Source organism: Salvelinus namaycush, chromosome 4 (assembly GCF_016432855.1).
Source record: "Salvelinus namaycush isolate Seneca chromosome 4, SaNama_1.0, whole genome shotgun sequence".
NCBI lineage: Eukaryota > Metazoa > Chordata > Actinopteri > Salmoniformes > Salmonidae > Salvelinus > Salvelinus namaycush.
In genome coordinates, this window is record NC_052310.1 from 18,923,976 (window position 1) to 18,942,518 (window position 18,543).

Sequence of the window (18,543 nt, forward strand, 5' to 3'; positions counted from 1 at the left end):
CATCCGAGGAGGACTGAGGTAATATTCAGGGCCGGCGATGCGACGCGAGCGGCCATTGTACATGGCTAGTAATCCCACACGCCCCAGTCCACCACTACTATGGAAGTCTGTTCAAGAGAACGTTACGACAGAAATCTATTGTGTAGATCAGGTATGGCTGTTTGTCATTTAGAACTGTGGGTCATGTCAGCACTACACGTCACATTTCCACCTGTAACATTGTGTTTAACCTCATGAAATACACCCCACATCAATGAGTGATGGCCCTCTGTTGAAGCTATTACTTGAATGTGATGTGATGGACTCTCTGGTTGTAAAACTGCGGCCTGACTCAGTTTGTCATAGAGTGACCTCTGGTATGACAGGTTGTGGTCACTTTACAGGCCACATAGGCGAAGGCAGAGAGAGATCAGATATACTGGGAATGAAAGGACACAACACTGATATATCCTGTGTGAGGCCAAGTAATGTCAGGCCTATATGGAGAGACAGAAAACGTATTTTGCCTATGTTACTCCTATTCCTTTGTGCAACTGAGGAGACATGACGGATCAGGGCTCTATATCTTCTTTCTTCCTGAGTGATATCAGATAAACCGGGAACGTGACATCCATTTCCTGTGAGTGAAGAGCCTAGGGCTGTGTTCATCAGGGCACACTGTAACAAAACATTTTGCAATAGAAAACGAAAAAAAGCATTTCCTATTGGACAAGTTCAGATAGCACCTCTCCATTTCAGTTGGTTTTCTTTTGTTTCGTGCCTAGTGAACATGACCCCAGACATAGGATGCACTTCAACCTTCCATTTCCTCCTTTTTCTCCAATGAGAATCCTGAGAGTCTGCCCCTTAGAGGCAGTCAGGACACAGCGCCACCTGTCCCGCCCGGTGGGCCCTGCAGGGACAGAGTCTGCGGTGGACAGGGTCGGACCCAGCGCAGCTGAACAGGAGACGCTCCCGCTGCAGGCCGCAGCGACGACCCCACGGGCTGTAGGCAGGAAATAGATGGTTGTCCACTTCCTGGTCCATGCTGGAGCAGGACAGGCCCAGTCTGCCAGAGGGAAAAGCAGTTGGGATCAATCAGTATGGCCTCAACAGAATCTGTTCGAAATTGTGACATTTAACTATTGTAGTAGTTAACTATGTCACCTAAGCTGACACACTAGTTATATGTCACAGTTTTAGCGCTAGGCTGGAACAAAAACCATTGCGCACTGTAATTGGGGAATTTTGCTATTGTCAGCAATGTGATACAGCAGGGTATTGATGGGAGTTTCTTATAGACTATCACAATATTGTGTGAAAAGATTTAACAGGGATTGTATTGGCCTACCTGGTCTGGAGAATTACAGCGGATGCTAAAGTGTACATGTAGCGCATGAGTACTAACAGACACCTGAGATTATCGCACGGAGATTATCTACACACATGCATCCAGCCTAAACCATGGTACAATATAATACCACTGTGTGTGTTATGTGTATGTATTGGCTAGTCCTCTTGCACCTGTGTACATGTAGGTATTGGATAGCTGTGCCCTCACACCTGTGTATGCAGTGCATTCGGAAAGCATTCAGACCCCTTCACTTTTCACCACATTTTGTTAAATTACAGCCTTATTTTAAAATTGATTAATGTATCTTTTCTTCCTCATCTTTCTACACACAATACCCAATGATGAAAAAGCGAAAGCAGGTTTTTAGAAATCTTAGCAAATTCACCAGAAATGAAAAACAGAAATACCTTATTTATATAAATTCTCAGACCCTTTCGCTATGAGACACAACATTGAGCTCTGGTGCATCCCGTTTACATTGATCATCCTTGAGATTTTTCTACAACTTGAATGGAGTCCACCTGAGGTAAATTCAATTGATTGGACATGATTTGGAAAGGCACACACCAGTCTATATAAGGTAGGAGAACCTTCCAGAAGGACAACCATCTCTGCAGCACTCCACAAATCAGGCCTTTATGGTAGAGTGGCCAGACGGAAGCCACTCCTCAGTAAAAGGCACATGACAGCCCACTAGAGTTTGGTAAAAGGCACCTAAAGGACTCTCAGACCATGAGAAACAAGATTAAACTCTTTGGCCTGAATGCCAATCTTCACGTCAAGGAAACCAGGCACTGCTCATCACCTGGCCAATAACATCCCTATGGTGAAGCATGGTAGTGGTAGCATCATGCTGTGGGGATGTTTATCAGCAGCAGGAACTGGGAGACTAGTCAGGATCGAGGGAAAGATTAACTGAGCAAAGTACAGAGAGATCCTTGATGAAAACCTGCTCCAGAGCACTCAGGACCTCAGACTGGGGTGGAGGTTCACCTTCCAACAGGACAACGACCCTAAGCACACAGCCAAAACAAAGCAGGAGTGGCTTCAGGACAAGTCTCTGAATGTCCTTGAGTGGACCAGTCAGAGCCCGGACTTGAACTCGATCGAACATCTCTGGAGAGACTTGAAAACAGCTGTGCAGCGACGCTCCCCATGCAACCTGACAGAGCTTGAGAGGATCTTCACAGAAGAATGGGAGAAAATCCCCAAATACAGGTGTGCCAAGCTTGTAACGTCACACCCAAGAAGACTCGAGGCTGTAATCGCTGCCAAAGGTGCTTCAACAAAGTACTGAGTAAAGGGTCTGAATACTTATGTAAATGTGTTATTTCAAAAACCTTTTTTTGCTTTATCATTATGGAGGTATTGTGTGTAGATTGATGAGGGGGAAAAAAACAATTTTAATACATTTTAGGCTGTAACGTAACAAAATGTTGAAAAAGTGAAGGGGTCTGAATACTTTACGAATGCACTGTATGTAGGTATTGGATAGCTGTGCCCTTGCACCTGTTTGCAGTATGTTTGTTCTGTCTGCCTGCCTGTATGTCTGTCTCTCACCTGGTGAACGCTGCGGGGTTGTTGAGGTGGTGGAACAGTGCCGGCTCACACACCAGGGAGGCACGTCGACAAACACTCACACACGACTGGCCCAGGGGGCCCAGGTGTATTCTCAGAGCGCTCTCAGGTGGCCAGGTAGGGAAGGACACGCTGCAGAAGTCCTGGGGTCAACAAGAAGACAGGAACAACAGTTATATTATTTTGCAATAAATGTTGGAATGTATCATATAGCTCATGAGACTGGGTTTGGAACAGTATAAAACGAGGTTGTTCAACTCAGTTTAGGGCCCTCACTATCTGGCCATGCTAGGAGGTACAGACTTTTCAAACGTCAAAAAGTGACCACCCACTATCCTTGACCTAAATTAGTAACACAAATGTGCAGTACTTGCCAATCAGTTCTGACAATACTGCCACTATTGTTCTTTCTAGCATGACCAGCTAGTGACTACCATTTATATACATATATCACCAAGCCTGCTTTTTGTTCCAATGCCTCCTAATAGAAGACATTATAAGACACATATTGGAATATAAACCATAGGCCGTATAAAACAGATAGAAACCTATCCCTTTAAAGAAGTTTTAAAGTGTTTCTGGAGACTATTGTTTTGTTGTGTACCTGATGAGTGATGTAAGCATGGACCCTTTCCAGCATCCCTTCACTGGTGAACTCTCGAGGGGTGAAGGGCTTGACCTTTAAAACAGACATAGGAGCTAAATACAGCTTCATATCAGGGTTATGCTAATCATATGAGCCTTCATAAGCATTCATATAACAGCCATACCAATGGATAAGAGGTTTCACCTGTAAAACAGACTAATTCTATCTTCCATAGATCTCGAGATCCATTACAACTTCATATAATAGTTGTGCTAATCATGTGAACCTTCACAAGTGTTAGCAGTTGCTGTTATTCTATGAAAAGCCAACTGACATTTACTCCTGAGGTGCTGACTTGCTGCACCCTCGACAACTACTGTGATTATTATTATTTGACCATGCTGGTCATTTATGAACATTTGAACATCTTGGCCATGTTCTGTTATAATCTCCACCCGGCACAGCCAGAAGAGGACTGGCCACCCCTCATAGCCTGGTTCCTCTCTAGGTTTCTTCCTAGGTTTTGGCCTTTCTAGGGAGTTTTTCCTAGCCACTGTGCTTCTACACCTGCATTGCTTGGTGTTTGGGGTTTTAGGCTGGGTTTCTGTACAGCACTTTGAGATATCAGCTGATGTACGAAGGGCTATATAAATAAATTTGATTTGATTTGAATAACACAAAAAATATATATTTATTCAAAGAGAACAAATCATAGTTGTTATGCTGGAAAGTAGATGGTCATTCTTCCCTGTCCTCAGTGTTTTCTCCACTGAACAAAGAGACAGGATGTAGTTTATACCCCAAGCCTAGCCTGTGGTTGACCAATTAGAATTCATTGCAGTAAAATTGGGCCAATGGTCAAATAACAAGTATCCCATTTCAGGCTCAATGTGTAGACCATTTGGACCAATGAGAACTTGCCACATGTAGCTATGAGTCCTGGACTGAAATTCCTCCCGTGTCCCTGACCCATTAAGCTTCAGTTCCCCATTACAGAAAAACAACAATTTCCTTTGATCTTTAATTCCCTCTTGACCTTTAGTCCTCTGCGTTTTGTATTTATCTGAGAATATTCTTACATAAGCATTCATTTAACATTCATAACAGTAGAATCAAGGTTATGGTAACTGACCTCTGTGCGTAGAATAGCCCTGACCGTCTCTTGAACGTCAGTAGTGTTGGTCATGTCCACGGTCCAAACGTAGGGTTTACCGATGAACTCCTCAGCATAGGGGTGCTGGGAGGAGACCTGACAGACACACACATGTATGCATGCACACACACACACCAACACACACACGCGCACGCACACACACACACACACACACTTCCCAATTAAACCACCATTGGGTCTGAAATAGTCTTTAGGTACATTTTTTTTGTTCATTTTTCAATTTAATTTGATTCATTTCTTAATAATTCTTTGGGATGAGTTCATATCCAGTACCTGTCGTGTTGTGGGCTTCCCTTTATAGAAGTCACTGTTTTCAGAGGAGCGAGGGGGCTGGAAGCGCGGCTGGAGGAAGACACAACCTAAAGCTATGGCCTCCAAAGGAGCTGGACCCTCATAGGGAAACCCAAGGCCCACAAACACCTGGAGGGGGAGGGCAATGCAGCTATGCATTTAGAATCCCTATCACTGCATGGCTTACAGAGATACTGTAGAAAGTGTTTGAATCCTAACATATCGAGCTATATATTTGATCCAGGTCTGAAACCATGCATAGATGTCCACGGAAGTTTGCACAATAAATCAAGATAGTAAATGTCCTCATGGTTCCTGAGACACTGTGGCCTGGGTTCAGTTCGGTTGTTACCTTGGCTCTTCTGAGGAGCTGTAAGAACTGATCCTGGGTCAGCAGGCCGTGGTTGATGATGTTACTGGGCAGCTGAGCGGAGTGGCCTGGAGGCTGGTACACTGTGCCGTGGGTCTCCAGCTCCTGACTGATCACCTCCAGATAACGCTCCTTGCCCTGGAATAGAAAAGAAAAGATTGGAAAATAGTACAGTAGAGAGGAGAAGAGAAGAGAATAAGTTCATTTATAGTGTAGAGTAGAATTGTGGGAGCATGTCGCATGTGGGCCGTTCCAAAAACAACCTGTCTAGTAAGGACATTACTGGATGGCACGGTCGTTGGTCACTGCACCATTTAACTCTTTCCGCCTCCTTACCTGCCACATGTAGTCCTGTTTCCCGTAGACCACAGCCGTGTTGTCCTTCCTGTAAGGCCCTGGCTCCACTTCCTCCTCCCTCTCTTCCTGCTCCACCATCGCCTCCTCACTCACAAACCCCAGGAACGAGTTGTCAGGGGTATGAGCTACACAGGAGACAGAGACGCAGGTCAGAATGCAATTTTGGATTATAGCGTTAGGAAAGTGTTGTATTGATTGTTTGAAGTCACATTATAACCACAGACCAACGTTTTAGCCATCAAACAACCAATAAGTTCTCACATGAAGTATATTGTCTAGTGGTCAAGAACTACAGCAAATCATTATTTCATTAGCAAAGATACAAGTATAAATCCTCTATCAGTTAGACCTCAAAGGAATAAAACCTGTTTCACCCCAAAGGCTTCTATCAGAATGAACAAGAGAGAAGGATAAGACAAAACAATGTGTCTAATGTGTCTGATATGTCTAATATGTCTAATAAGTCGAATGTGCCTAATACGTATAATGTGTCTAATGTGTCAAATATGCCTAATGTGTCTAATACGTCTAATATGCCTGATGTGTCTAATAAGTCTAATATGTCTAATATGTCTAATGTGTCTAATGTGTCTAATACTGAATGTCTAATATGCCTAATATGTCTAATATGCCTATATGTCTAATGTGTGTAATGTGTCTATGTGCAGTTGGAGATGCCAATAGCTGTCAGGACAGGAGGAGACTATAACAAACAGCATTAGTACAGGATAACAACAGAAAGATGTGGGAAAAAAGGTTGTTTTGGACCGGCGATGTCGACATAAGGGACCAAGAATGCGGGTGGTGACAGTTGAGTAATAACATTGGAAGCGTCTCGATGGGCCGACGTGAAAGGAGAGAAACAGACATAAATCACACGATGGTGGAAATAAAAACTATTCTTAGGGGTTAGTGTCAGTGTGTTTGGATAGGCCATACACTTTGACTTCCCACAGCTTCTCAGATTCATCCTAACAGAACAGAGAGAGGGAGGTGTGAGAGATGGGATATTTATTTTAAGAAATACAAGAATGTGTCTGTGAATGTGTGTGTGTGTGTGTGTGTGTGTGTGTGTGTGTGTGTGTGTGTGTGTGTGTGTGTGTGTGTGTGTGTGTGTGTGTGTGTGTGTGTGTGTAGGCTTGTGTGTGTGTGCGTATTAGTCCACGTGTCAGTCCGTCTGTCCCCCCAACAGTTGTTTAAAAGGCCCTGCCAAATAACTCTCTCCTGTCTCCTAACTCTTCCTCACAACTGTGAAGAAGGTCCTCTCTGGGTGAATAACAGGCTAATTTATCCCAGCTTGTCTCCAACACTCCTCCACACGCACACCAGACGCGTAGCACCTCCATTCATCATCTTAGTGGGCTCACACCAACACACCGACATGAATCATGATCAAGATGGAAAATGGTGCAAATAGGGGAGCGATGGCTAGATAGAACCATTGCTTACGACAGACAGACACACACAATAACCAATGCCTTCCCAAAGGCCCTGACACTCAACAGATCCCTTCTAGCACTTCAAAGCCCCATCGACACCAGCTCTAATCCCTTTCTCCCTCCGTCTCTTCCTCTCTCTGAGCTGCCATCGCCGCGGGCAACATCCCTCTTGCCGCACGAGCAGCACAAATAAACAGCAGCGTTCCTGCCTGTGGGAGTGGTCCGGACTGTTCGGCGCTCTCCAGCTTGTCCCAGTCTAGTCGGAGTGGGAGAGATGACTAGGAAGTGTTTGAGAAGATTTTGGGAAGGGCAAGGGCTCACGTTTATTTAACCTGTTCTTAATCCTCTAAGACTGCAGACATACGAAGTCTCCTTTGTGGAACATACATCAACACTGTCATAGTTAATAACACTCCCACAGTGTGTCACCACTGTTGGTCTCTAAATGGTAAAGCCCAACACTAAATACAGACACACACGTGCATGCACGCATGAACTCATACACAAACAAACACACACAAATGCAAGAAACCCATAAACAGACTTACGTATATACTGTAGTACCAGTCAAAAGTTGACAACTACTCATTCAAGGGTTTTTCTTTATTTTGACTATTTTCTACATTGTAGAACAATAGTGAAGACATCAAAACCATGGAATCATGTAGTAACCAAAAAAGTGTTAAACAAATCAAAAAATATAGTAGCCACCCTTTGCCTTGATGATATCTTTGCACACTCTCGGCATTCTCTCAACCAGCTTCACCTGAAATGCTTTTCCAACCACCTTGAAGAAGTTCCCACATATGCTGAGCACTTGTTGGCTGCTTTTCCTTCACTCTGCGGTCCAACTCTTCCCAAACCATCTCAATTGGGTTGAGGTCAGGTGATTGTGGAGGCCTGGTCATCTGATGCAGGACTCCATCACTCTCCTTCTTGTTCAAATAGCCCTTACACAGCCTGGAGGTGTGTTGGGTCATTGTCCTGCTGAAAAACAAATGATAGTCCCACTAAGCACAAACCAGATGGGTTGATGTATCGCTGCAGAATGCTGTGGTAGCCATGCTGGTTAAGTGTGCCTTGAATTCTAAATAAATCATTGACCGTGTCACCATGCTTCACGGTGGGAACCACACATGCGGAGATCATCCGTTCACCTACTCCGCGTCTCACAAAGACACGGCGGTTGGAACCAAAAATCTCAAATTTTACTCATCAGACCAAAGGACATATTTCCACCAGTCAAATGTCCATTGCTTGTGTTTCTTGGCCCAAGCAAGTCTCTTCTTATTATGGTGGCCTTTAGTAGTGGTTTCTTTGCAGCAATTCAACCATGAAGGCCTGATTCACACAGTCTCCTCTGAACAGTTGATGTTGAGATGTGTCTGTTACTTGAACTCTGTGAAGCATTTATATGGGATGCAATCTGAGGTGCAGTTAACCCTAACTTATCCTCTGTAGCAGACGTAACTCTGGGTCTTCCTTTCCTGTGGCGGTCCTCATGAGAGCCAGTTTCATCATAGCTCTTGATAGTTTTTACAACTACACTTGAAGAAACTTTCAAAGTTCATGAAATTTTCCAGATTGACTGACCTTCATGTCTTAAAGTAAGTAAGTAAGTAATTGTCACGCCCTGGCCATAGAGAGGCTTTTATTCTCTATTTTGGTTAGGCCAGGGTGTGACTAGGGTGGGCATTCTAGTTTCTTTATTTCTATGTTTTCTATTTCTTTGTGTTTGGCCGGGTATGGTTCTCAATCAGAGGCAGCTGTCTATCGTTGTCTCTGAGAACCATACTTAGGTAGCCCTTTTTTCCACCTGTCTTTGTGGGAAGTTGACTTTTGTTTAGGGCACATAGCCTTTGAGCTTCACGGTTTGTTTTTCTAGTGTTTGTTGTTTTGTTCGGCGTCTTTTTTTCCAAATAAAGAGAAAATGTACGCTCAGCACGCTGCACCTTGGTCCTCTTCTTTTAACGGCCGTGACAGTAATGATGGACTGTCATTTCTCTTTGCTTATTTGAGCTGTTCTTGCCATAATATGGACTTGGTATTTTACCAAATAGGGCTATCTTCTGTATACCACCCCTACCTTGTCACAACACAACTGATTGGCTCAAACGCATTAAGAAAGAAAGAAATTCCACAAATTAACTTTTAATTGCTTCTGAATCTGCATTGCTTGCTGTTTGGGGTTTTAGGCTGGGTTTCTGTATAGCACTTTATGACTTCGGCTGATGATAAAAAGGGCTTTATAAATACTTTTGATTGAACAAGGCACACCTGTTAATTGAAATGCATTCCAGGTGACTACCTCATGAAGCTGGCCGTGAGAATGCTAAGAGTGTGCAAAGCTGTCATCAAGGCAAATGGTGGCTACTTTGAAGAATCTCAAATATAAAATATATGTTGATTTGTTTAACACTTTCTTGGTTACTACATGATTCCATAGAGTGATTTCATAGTTTTGATGTCTTCACTATTATTCTACAATGTAGAAAATAGTAAAAATAAAGAAAAACCCTGGAATGAGTAGGTGTGTCCAAACTTTTGACTGGTACTGTATAACAGGGTTCATGTTTCCATTTGCCACTGCAGAAATATGTATTCGATGTTTATGTATTCCTATTGGTTGGTTGAATTGACATATTAGTAAGGTGTTATGTTACTGGCTACGCTTGCAGATAGGGGGAGATTGCGAACTTCAATTCTTCCCAATTTAATACTGACACGCAAGCGGTAGGTTACGTTCTGAAATAGTGCTTTCAATTTATGTATTTACAATGTGTACGAGTTCACTATGTACATTTCCTGATATATATATGCAGTGCCTTCAGAAAGTATTCATACCCCTTGACTTATTCCACATTTTCTTGTGTTACAGCTGAATTCAAAATGGATTAAATACATTTTTGTCTCACCCATCTACACACAACACCCCATAATGACAAAGTGAAAACATGTTTTTAGACATTTTTGCAAATGTATTTTAAATGAAATACAGAAATATGGTATTTACATAAGTATTCACACCCCTGAGTCAATACTTTGTAGAAGCACCATTGGCAGCGATTACAGCTGTTAGTCTGCTTGACTAAGTCTCTAAGAGCTTTCCACACCTGGATCTTGCAACTTTTGCACATTATTCTTATAAAAATTATTCAAGCTCTGTCAAATTGGTTGTTGATCATTGCTAGAAAAATATTTTCAGGACTTGCCATATATTTTCAAGTAGATTTAAGTCAAAACTGTAACTCAGCCACTCAGGAACATTCACAGTCTTCTTGGTAAGCAACTCTAGTGTAGATTTGGCCTTGTGTTTAATGTTATTGTCCTGCTGAAAGGTGAATTCATCTCCCAGTGTCTGGTGGAAAGCAGACTGAACCAGGTTTTGTAATGGATTTCCCCCAAACATAACACTTTGCATTCAGGACAAAAATATATATTTTTGGCAGTATTAATTTAGTGCCTTGTTGCAAACAGCATGCATATTTTCGAAAAAATGTATTCTGTACAGGCTGCCTTCTTTTCACTCTGTCAATTAGGTTAGTATTATGGAGTAACTACAATTTTGTTGATCCATCCTCAGTTTTCTCCTATCACATTGGCGGTTTCCTTCCTTAGAACGGACACCTGTGTCTTTGTAGAGACTGGGTGTATTGATATACCATCCACAGTGTAATTAATAACTTCACCATGCTCAAAGGGATATTCAATGTCTGATAAAATACTACCAATAGGTACCATTCTTTGAGAGGCATTGGAAAACCTCCCTGGTCTTTGTGGTTGAATCTGTGTTTGAAATTCACAGCTCAACTAAGGGACCTTACCGATAATTGTATGTGTGGAGTACAGAGAGGAGATAGTCATTCAATAATCATGTTAAACACTATTATTGCACACAGAGTGAGTCCATGCAACTTGTCATGTGACTTGTTATGCACATTTTTACTCCTGAACTTATTTAGGATTGCCATAAGGGGTTGAATACTTGTTGACTCAAGACATTTCAACTTTTCATTTGTAATTCATTTGTAAACATAATTTCACTTTGACATTATGGGTACTGTGTGTAAGCCAGTGACCAAAAATCTCAATTTAATCCATTTTAATTTCAGGCTGTAAGACAACAAAACGTGGAAAAAGGGGTGTGAATACTTTCTGAAGGCACTGTATATATACAGTAAATGTGTGTGAGTGCACGGTACGTGTTAGATATTGCTGGCTTCCTGGGATGCGCTTTTGTATGTTATTGCTGTAAGAGCGAGCTAGCAAGCATGCTATAATTGTAATGGCCGCATTAGCTCCCTGCTAATTCAGTTATTCCCATGCTAACAGACAAATCTACAGCCATCAACATACTGCTGTCCAGCGCATCTAATGTGCTTCCTTGTGTCTATCGTCAGAATAAACACAAATCAACTGGGATCTCTGGCTGAGCATTCCTTTCTTTAAAAACACAACGCAAGAGAGTTAGTTACACATCTGTTACACATACGATCACATCTGTTAACCCACACACACACACACATACAGTATACTCACGGAACATGGTCATGTACTGCAGTGGCTGTAGACGCCAGCTTCCCCATAGCGTGTTGTAACCATGGCTCCGGGCATACGTCCCTAGGTTGAAAGCCGGTTCCGTACCAAAAGAGTCAAGGATTCGGAAGCGGCATCTGAAGAGAGGAAGAAATGTATCATCATAGGCATATTTCATTGTGTTGAACTGTATCTTATGTGACTTGAAATGATGTGGGAAAACTGTCTTGAATCTAGTACTTACGGGTTTGCTTCATGGTAATTACATGGTAATGATATATATTGTTACAGTACCTTGGAATAAGGTTCATGTAATCCAACATGTTAACAAAAGTAACCAAAGTGTCATTACTGGTAGTGTTGGAAGGCCAGCCCCATGGCTCCCTGGAGATGGGCGAGGCCGTGGTAGTCTGTATAGATGAGGTCAAAGGGCAGGGGCATCTGAATGGGGCAGCTTCCTTTACCCGGGGCTGCACCTATCACACTGCTCCACCAAACACAAACAAACACTCTGTGATGGTGAGATAGAACTCAAAGTGACAATGCATAGTGAGAGCTTTAAGTTGTCAAAGGACGATGATTATTCATGATTAGATCAGTCTTCAATACATTTCAATGGATATGCAAAGCCATGATGTCGTTGGATATCAAGGTACTAGACATATTTCTATTAAGAGGTGTGTAAAGCACACCTTGAATCCTGTACTTCTGGCTTGCCTTCCTGGTTATGGGTTCACTTAATATGGCCGCTGACCCATCCATCACAGAACATTGACTTGAATGGGGATTCCCATTATAGTCATTCTATTTCTATGGTGTGTTACCTGTGCAGGTGGTTCTGGGAGGTGGTAAAGGTCAGATTGTGACCCAGGATGAAGAGAGAGGCACTGAGGTCAGCCCACTGCACCAGCTCCCCCAGAGGCCCCCCTTGGTCCACCATGGCCCCGAACCGCTGGCCTGCACCCCCAGACAGGACCCCCGGGTACAGCAGGACCTAGAGAGGGGGAGAACATGGAGGTGGAGGACGATGAGAACTCATGATTAGATCAGTCTTCATTACATTGAAATGGATACGCGAAGCCACGATGATGTTGGATATCAAGGTATTAGAAATATTTCTAGCACCTGGGGGCACATACAGAAGTAACTTTTAAAACACAGCCTTATTTGAGTATATAGAGGTTTTATCACTTCAATATTACACATTCAACAATCATCCCACCAGCATATCAGCGCAAGCACTATGACTAACCTAAGGAATAGTAACAAAAAATAACTAAAGACATACAGTTGAAGTCGGAAGTTTATATACACTTAGGTTGGAGTCTTTAAAACTAGTTTTTCAACCACTCCACAAATTTCTTGTTAACAAACTATAGTTTTGGCAAGTCGGTTAGGGCATCTACTTTGTGCATGACACAAGTAATTTTTCCAACAATTGATTACAGACAGATTATTTCACTTATAATTCACTGTATCACAATTCCAGTGGGTCAGAAGTTTACATACACTAAGTTGACTGTGCCTTTAAACAGCTTGGAAAATTCCAGAAAATTATGTCATGGCTTTAGAAGCTTTTGATAGGCTAATTGACATCATTTGAGTCAATTGGAGGTGTACCTGTGGATGTATTTCAAGGCCTACCTTCAAACTCACGGGAAAATCAAAAGAAATCAGCCAAGACCTCAGAAAAATAATTGTAGACCTCCACCAGTCTGGTTCATCCTTGGGATCAATTTCCAAACGCCTGAAGGTACCACGTTCATCTGTACAAACAATAGTACGCAAGTATAAACACCATGGGATCACGCAGCCGTCATTCCGCTCAGGAAGGAAACGTGTTTTGTCTCCTAGAAATGAACGTACTTTGGTGCCAAAAGTGCAAATCAAACCCAGAACAACAGCAAAGGACCCTGTGAAAATGCTGGAGGAAACAAGTACAAAAGTATCTATATCCACAGTAAAACGAGTCCTATATCGACATAACCTGAAAGGCCGCTCAGCAAGGAGAAGCCACTGCTAAAAAACCGCCATAAAAAAGCCAGACTACGGTTTGCAACTGCACATGGGGACAAAGATTGTACTTTTTGGAGAAATGTCCTCTGGTCTGATGAAACAAAAATATAACTATTTGGCCTTAATGACCATCGTTATGTTTGGAGGAAAAAGGGGGAGGCTTGCAAGCCGAAGAACACCATCCCAACCGTGAAGCACGGGGGTGGCAGCATCATGTTGTGGGGGTGCTTTGCTGCAGGAGGGTCTGGTGCACTTCACAAAATAGATGGCATCATGAGGTAGGAAGATTATGTAGATATATTGAAGCAACATCTCAAGACATCGGTCAGGAAGTTAAAGCTTGGTCGCAAACTCCAAGCATACTTCCAAAGTTGTGTCAAAATGACTTAAGGACAACAAAGTCAAGGTATTGGAGTGGCCATCACAAAGCCCTGACCTCAATCCCATAGAAAATTTGTGGGCAGAACTGAAAAAGCGTGTGTGAGCAAGGAGGTCTACAAACCTGACCCAGTTACACCAGCTCTGTCAGGAGGAATGGGCCAAAATTCACCCAACTTATTGTGGGAAGCTTGTGGAAGGCTACCTGAAACGTTTGACCCTGTCACGTTCCTGACCTTATTTCCTTTATTTTGTCTTTGTTTAGTATGGTCAGGGCGTGAGTTGGGGTGGGCATTCTATGTTATGTGTTTCTATGTTGGGTTCAATGTATTAGCCTGATATGGTTCTCAATTAGGGGCAGGTGTTTTACGTTTCCTCTGATTGAGAACCATATTAAGGTAGGCTGTTCTCACTGTTTGTTTGTGGGTGATTGTTCCTGTGTCAGTGTTTGTTCCACACGGGACTGTTTCGTTTCGTTCGTTCGTGTGCTCCGTCCTGTTCGTGCGTTCATGTGTTTTGTTCTCAAGTTCAGGTCTGTTCACGTCGTTTGTTATTTTGTATTTTGTCAAGTGTTCTTCGTGTTCGTCTTTAAATAAATCATTATGTATTCAACCCACGCTGCATATTGGTCCGATCCATGCTCCTCTTCAGACGAGGAGGAAAACGACCGTTACAGACCCAAGTTAAACAATTCAAAGGCAATGCTACCATATACTAATTGAGTGTATGTAAACTTCTGACCCACTGAGAATGTGATGAAAGAAATAAAAGCTGAAATAAATCATTCTCTCTACTATTATTCTGACATTTCACCTTCTTAAAATAAAGTGTTGATCCTAACTGACCTAAGACAGGGATGTTTTACTAGGATTAAATGTCAGGAATTGTGAAAAACTGAGTTTAAATGTATTTGGCTAAGGTGTATGTAAACTTCCAACTGTATGAAAATATTACAGCAGGAGATAGAGGGATTATAAATATAGATGCAGTACGTGGGAGTTTGAAATCCGATGAACTTCAAAGTATGTTAACCCCATAGAATTACATATTAGAAGTTCATTTAGTAGGATCTCTGTGGTTAACCCACCCTCTTCTGCAGTGAAGTCGTCTTAGTGGTGTTCTCTCGTATCCTGTGTCCCGCCTTTATCCAGCATGTAGACAGCCTCTCCACCCTGGACCGGATGAACCTTCTTGCAGGACCCTGAATTCCACCAAACACCTCATACAATGGCCTCAGAGTCGTCCGGACCTCTGCCTGTGTGAAATAAAAAGGGATTATTGAACAACAATATTAAAGCAGTACGAAAGTAGTGTATGCAAGTTAGAATTAGATAAAGAATTTGATTGAGGTATGGCTTGCATCCAAATATGAAAGGTGCAAAAGTTATCTTGGCCAACATTGAGGAGGCTCTTATAAATCATTGACTCAAAAACATCCCAACCCCTGCTCAGGTAACTCATCCCATTCCCACTATTTCACATCATTATCATAGTACTTCTACAGATAATCATATCCCCAGGGGTATTGCCAGTAACAATCTTGTGACCATAAAAAAAAGAAATCCACTGTTAGCCCAATTGGGAAGCCCACTGTGGTAAGATCGGCCCATAATGTTATTTCAAATAGCACAAAAATGGATACCCCTGCTGTATTCAAATTGCATAGAGTTGGGTTGTTACATATCAATGTACAAAGTTTGATGTCAAAGATGGACCTTCATGATATCTGGATGCATGACACGAGCCCGGACATTTTGGTTCTCACAGAGACTTGGACAAATGGCTCAATCCCGGATAAGGACATTGCTGATTACCACATCTTCCGGTGTCACAGACTGAAAGAAGGGGGAGGGTGGTTATATATGTGAAATCAACTCGTGGCATCAAGTTCTCTAAATAAAAATAAATTGCTTTTGGTTTTTGATTTGTCCATAAGCCAAAATACATATGTATCTGTTGATGGCATTTACCCCCTTCTTCAAGCCCTCACAAATTGGTTGTTGATCATTGCTAGACAACAATTTTCAGGTCTCGCCATAGATTTTTGAGCAGATTTAATTCAAATCTGTAACTCGGCCACTCAGGAATGTTCACTATTTTCTTGGTAAGCAACACCAGTGTAGATTTGGCCTTGTGTTTTAGGTTATTGTCCTGCTGAACGGTGAATTCATCTCCCAGTATCTGGTGGAAAGCAGACTGAACCAGGTATTCCTCTAGGATTTTGCCTGTCCTTAGCTCCATTCAGTTTCTTTTTTATCCTGAAAAACTCCCCAGTCCTTAACGATTACAAGCATACCCATAACATGATGCAGCCACCACTGTGCTTGAAACTATGGAGTACTCAGTACTCAGTAATAGGTTGTATTGGATTTGCCCCAAACATAAATGTCACACCCTGATCTGTTTCACCGGTCTTTGTGCTTGTCTCCACCCCCCTCCAGGTGTCGCCCATCTGCCCCATTATCCCCTGTGTATTTATATCTGTGTTCTCTGTTTGTCTGCTGCCAGTTCATCTTGTCTTGTCAGGTTTTACCAGCGTGCTTTCCCGTCTTTCTGTTTCTCAAGTTCTGTTTCCTAGTTTTTCCTAGAACCTCTGCCAGCCCTGACCCCGAGCCTGCCTGCCGTCCTGTACCTACCTGACTCTGACCTGATCACAAACCTCTGCCTGTCCTCTACCTGCCCTTTGCCTTCCCCGTGTTTATAATAAACTGTACTATCCACCTCCTGTGTCTGCATCTGGGTCATATCCTAAGTCGTGATAGTATGAACTGACCATGACTGACGCAGCAGACTTGGACCAGCTCCACAACGCCTTCTCCTCCCAGGGAACCACCATTGGAAGACACGAGGAGTTACTTCAAGGTCTTATGGAATGATTCCAGACCTTGGCGGAACACCAGGACATGCCTTCAACACATCGCTGGAGCAATTTCTGCCCCGGGATGTCTTCCTGCGGGCTTGGGAAAAGCCCGGACCTCTCCGCCATTCCCGCGGAGTACCAGGACCTCCGGGAGGTTTTCAGCAAGGCCCATGCCGCCTCGCTTCCTCCGCATCGGCCCTATGACTGCGTCATTGACCTTCTCCCAGGCACTACACCACATCGGGGGCGGCTTTATTCCCTGTCAGGGCCGGAGACCAAGGCGATGGAGACATATATTGAGGACTCCCTGGCTGCAGGGGGTATCCGTCCTTCTGCCTCCCCCGACGGCGCAAGGTCAAAACCCTGCCGGGGCCTGAATGACATCACGGTTAAAAATTGTTACCCGCTTCCACTTGGCTTTCGAGCCTCTCCAGGGGGCAACCATCTTCTCCAAGTTGGACCTCCAGAACGCCTACCATCTGGTACGGATATGGGAAGGGGATGAGTGGAAGACCGCCTTTAACATGGCTAGCGGGCACTACGAATACTTGGTGATGCCGTTCGGACTGACCAATGCTCGTGCTGTGTTCCAGGCCCTGGTAAAAGACGTTCTCCGGGACATATTGAATAGGTTCGTGTTCGTCTACCTTGATGACACCTCGTGTTTTCCCACTCGGCTCAAGAACATGTCCTCCATGTCAGAGAACTCCTCCAGCGTCTTCTGGAGAACCAGCGGTTCATCAAAACAGTAAAATGCTAATTCTATCACGCCACCATTTCCTTCCTTGGGTACATCATAGCTGCAGGCAACATACAGATGGATCCTGAAAAGGTGAAAGCGGTGGTGGATTGGCCGCAACCCACCTCCAGAGTGCAGCTGCAACGCTTCCTGGGATTCGCCAATTTCTACCGCCGGTTCATCTGGGGTTACAGCACCCGGGCTTCCCCACTGTCAGCGCTCACCTCTCCCAAGGTCCCGTTTACGTGGTCTCCAGCTGCAGACCAGGCGTTCTTGGACCTCAAGCACCAATTCACTACCACCCCCATCCTAATCCATCCAGATCTGTCCCGGCAGTTCGTGGTGGAGGTCGACGCCTCAGACGTCGGAGTGGGGGCTGTCCTGTCCCAGCGTTCGGCCCAAGACCAAAAGCTGCATCCCTGCGCTTTCCTCTCCCATCGTCTCAACCCCACGGAAAGGAGTACGATGTGGGTAACTGGGAACTACTTGCGGTGAAGATGGCATTGGAGGAGTGGAGGCACTGGTTAGAGGGGGCGGAACATCCATTCATAGTATGGACAGATCACAAGAACCTGGAATATCTCCGCACCGCCAAGCTCCTCAAATCCAGGCAAACTCTATGGGCCATGCTGTTCACCCGATTCAACTTCACCATCTCCTACCTACCTCTTGTCTCGCAGCTGCACTCATCTGGGGTATAGAGAACCAGGTCCGTGGGCTGCAGGGGGCCCGGCTAACCGGATGTTTGTCCCATACTCTGCCCGTTCCTCAGTTCTGGAATGGGCTCATTCCTCTCGACTGGACTGCCATCCTGGCTCCCATCGGACCCTGGCCTTTGTATGACAAAGTTTTTGGTGGCCCACCTTGGTTCCTGATTTCTCAGCGT

The 18,543-nt window shown here is 43.8% G+C and overlaps 1 protein-coding gene across 1 annotated transcript in view; it reads right to left on the reverse strand.

Moving 5' to 3' along the window:
* Positions 1-846: 846 nt before the first annotated feature.
* Positions 847-18,543, reverse strand: part of LOC120045761 (alpha-1,6-mannosylglycoprotein 6-beta-N-acetylglucosaminyltransferase B-like) — a 37,007-nt gene continuing 19,310 nt past the window's right edge. Inside the window, exons 7-17 of the mRNA XM_038990693.1 lie at positions 15,146-15,313; positions 12,489-12,658; positions 12,017-12,148; positions 11,668-11,801; positions 5,669-5,814; positions 5,315-5,470; positions 4,945-5,091; positions 4,630-4,746; positions 3,516-3,590; positions 2,894-3,054; positions 847-1,048 (exon numbers count right to left, since the gene is read on the reverse strand). Of these exons, the coding sequence (XP_038846621.1) occupies positions 847-1,048; positions 2,894-3,054; positions 3,516-3,590; positions 4,630-4,746; positions 4,945-5,091; positions 5,315-5,470; positions 5,669-5,814; positions 11,668-11,801; positions 12,017-12,148; positions 12,489-12,658; positions 15,146-15,313 (1,608 nt within the window). The remainder of the gene's footprint in view (positions 1,049-2,893; positions 3,055-3,515; positions 3,591-4,629; positions 4,747-4,944; positions 5,092-5,314; positions 5,471-5,668; positions 5,815-11,667; positions 11,802-12,016; positions 12,149-12,488; positions 12,659-15,145; positions 15,314-18,543) is intronic.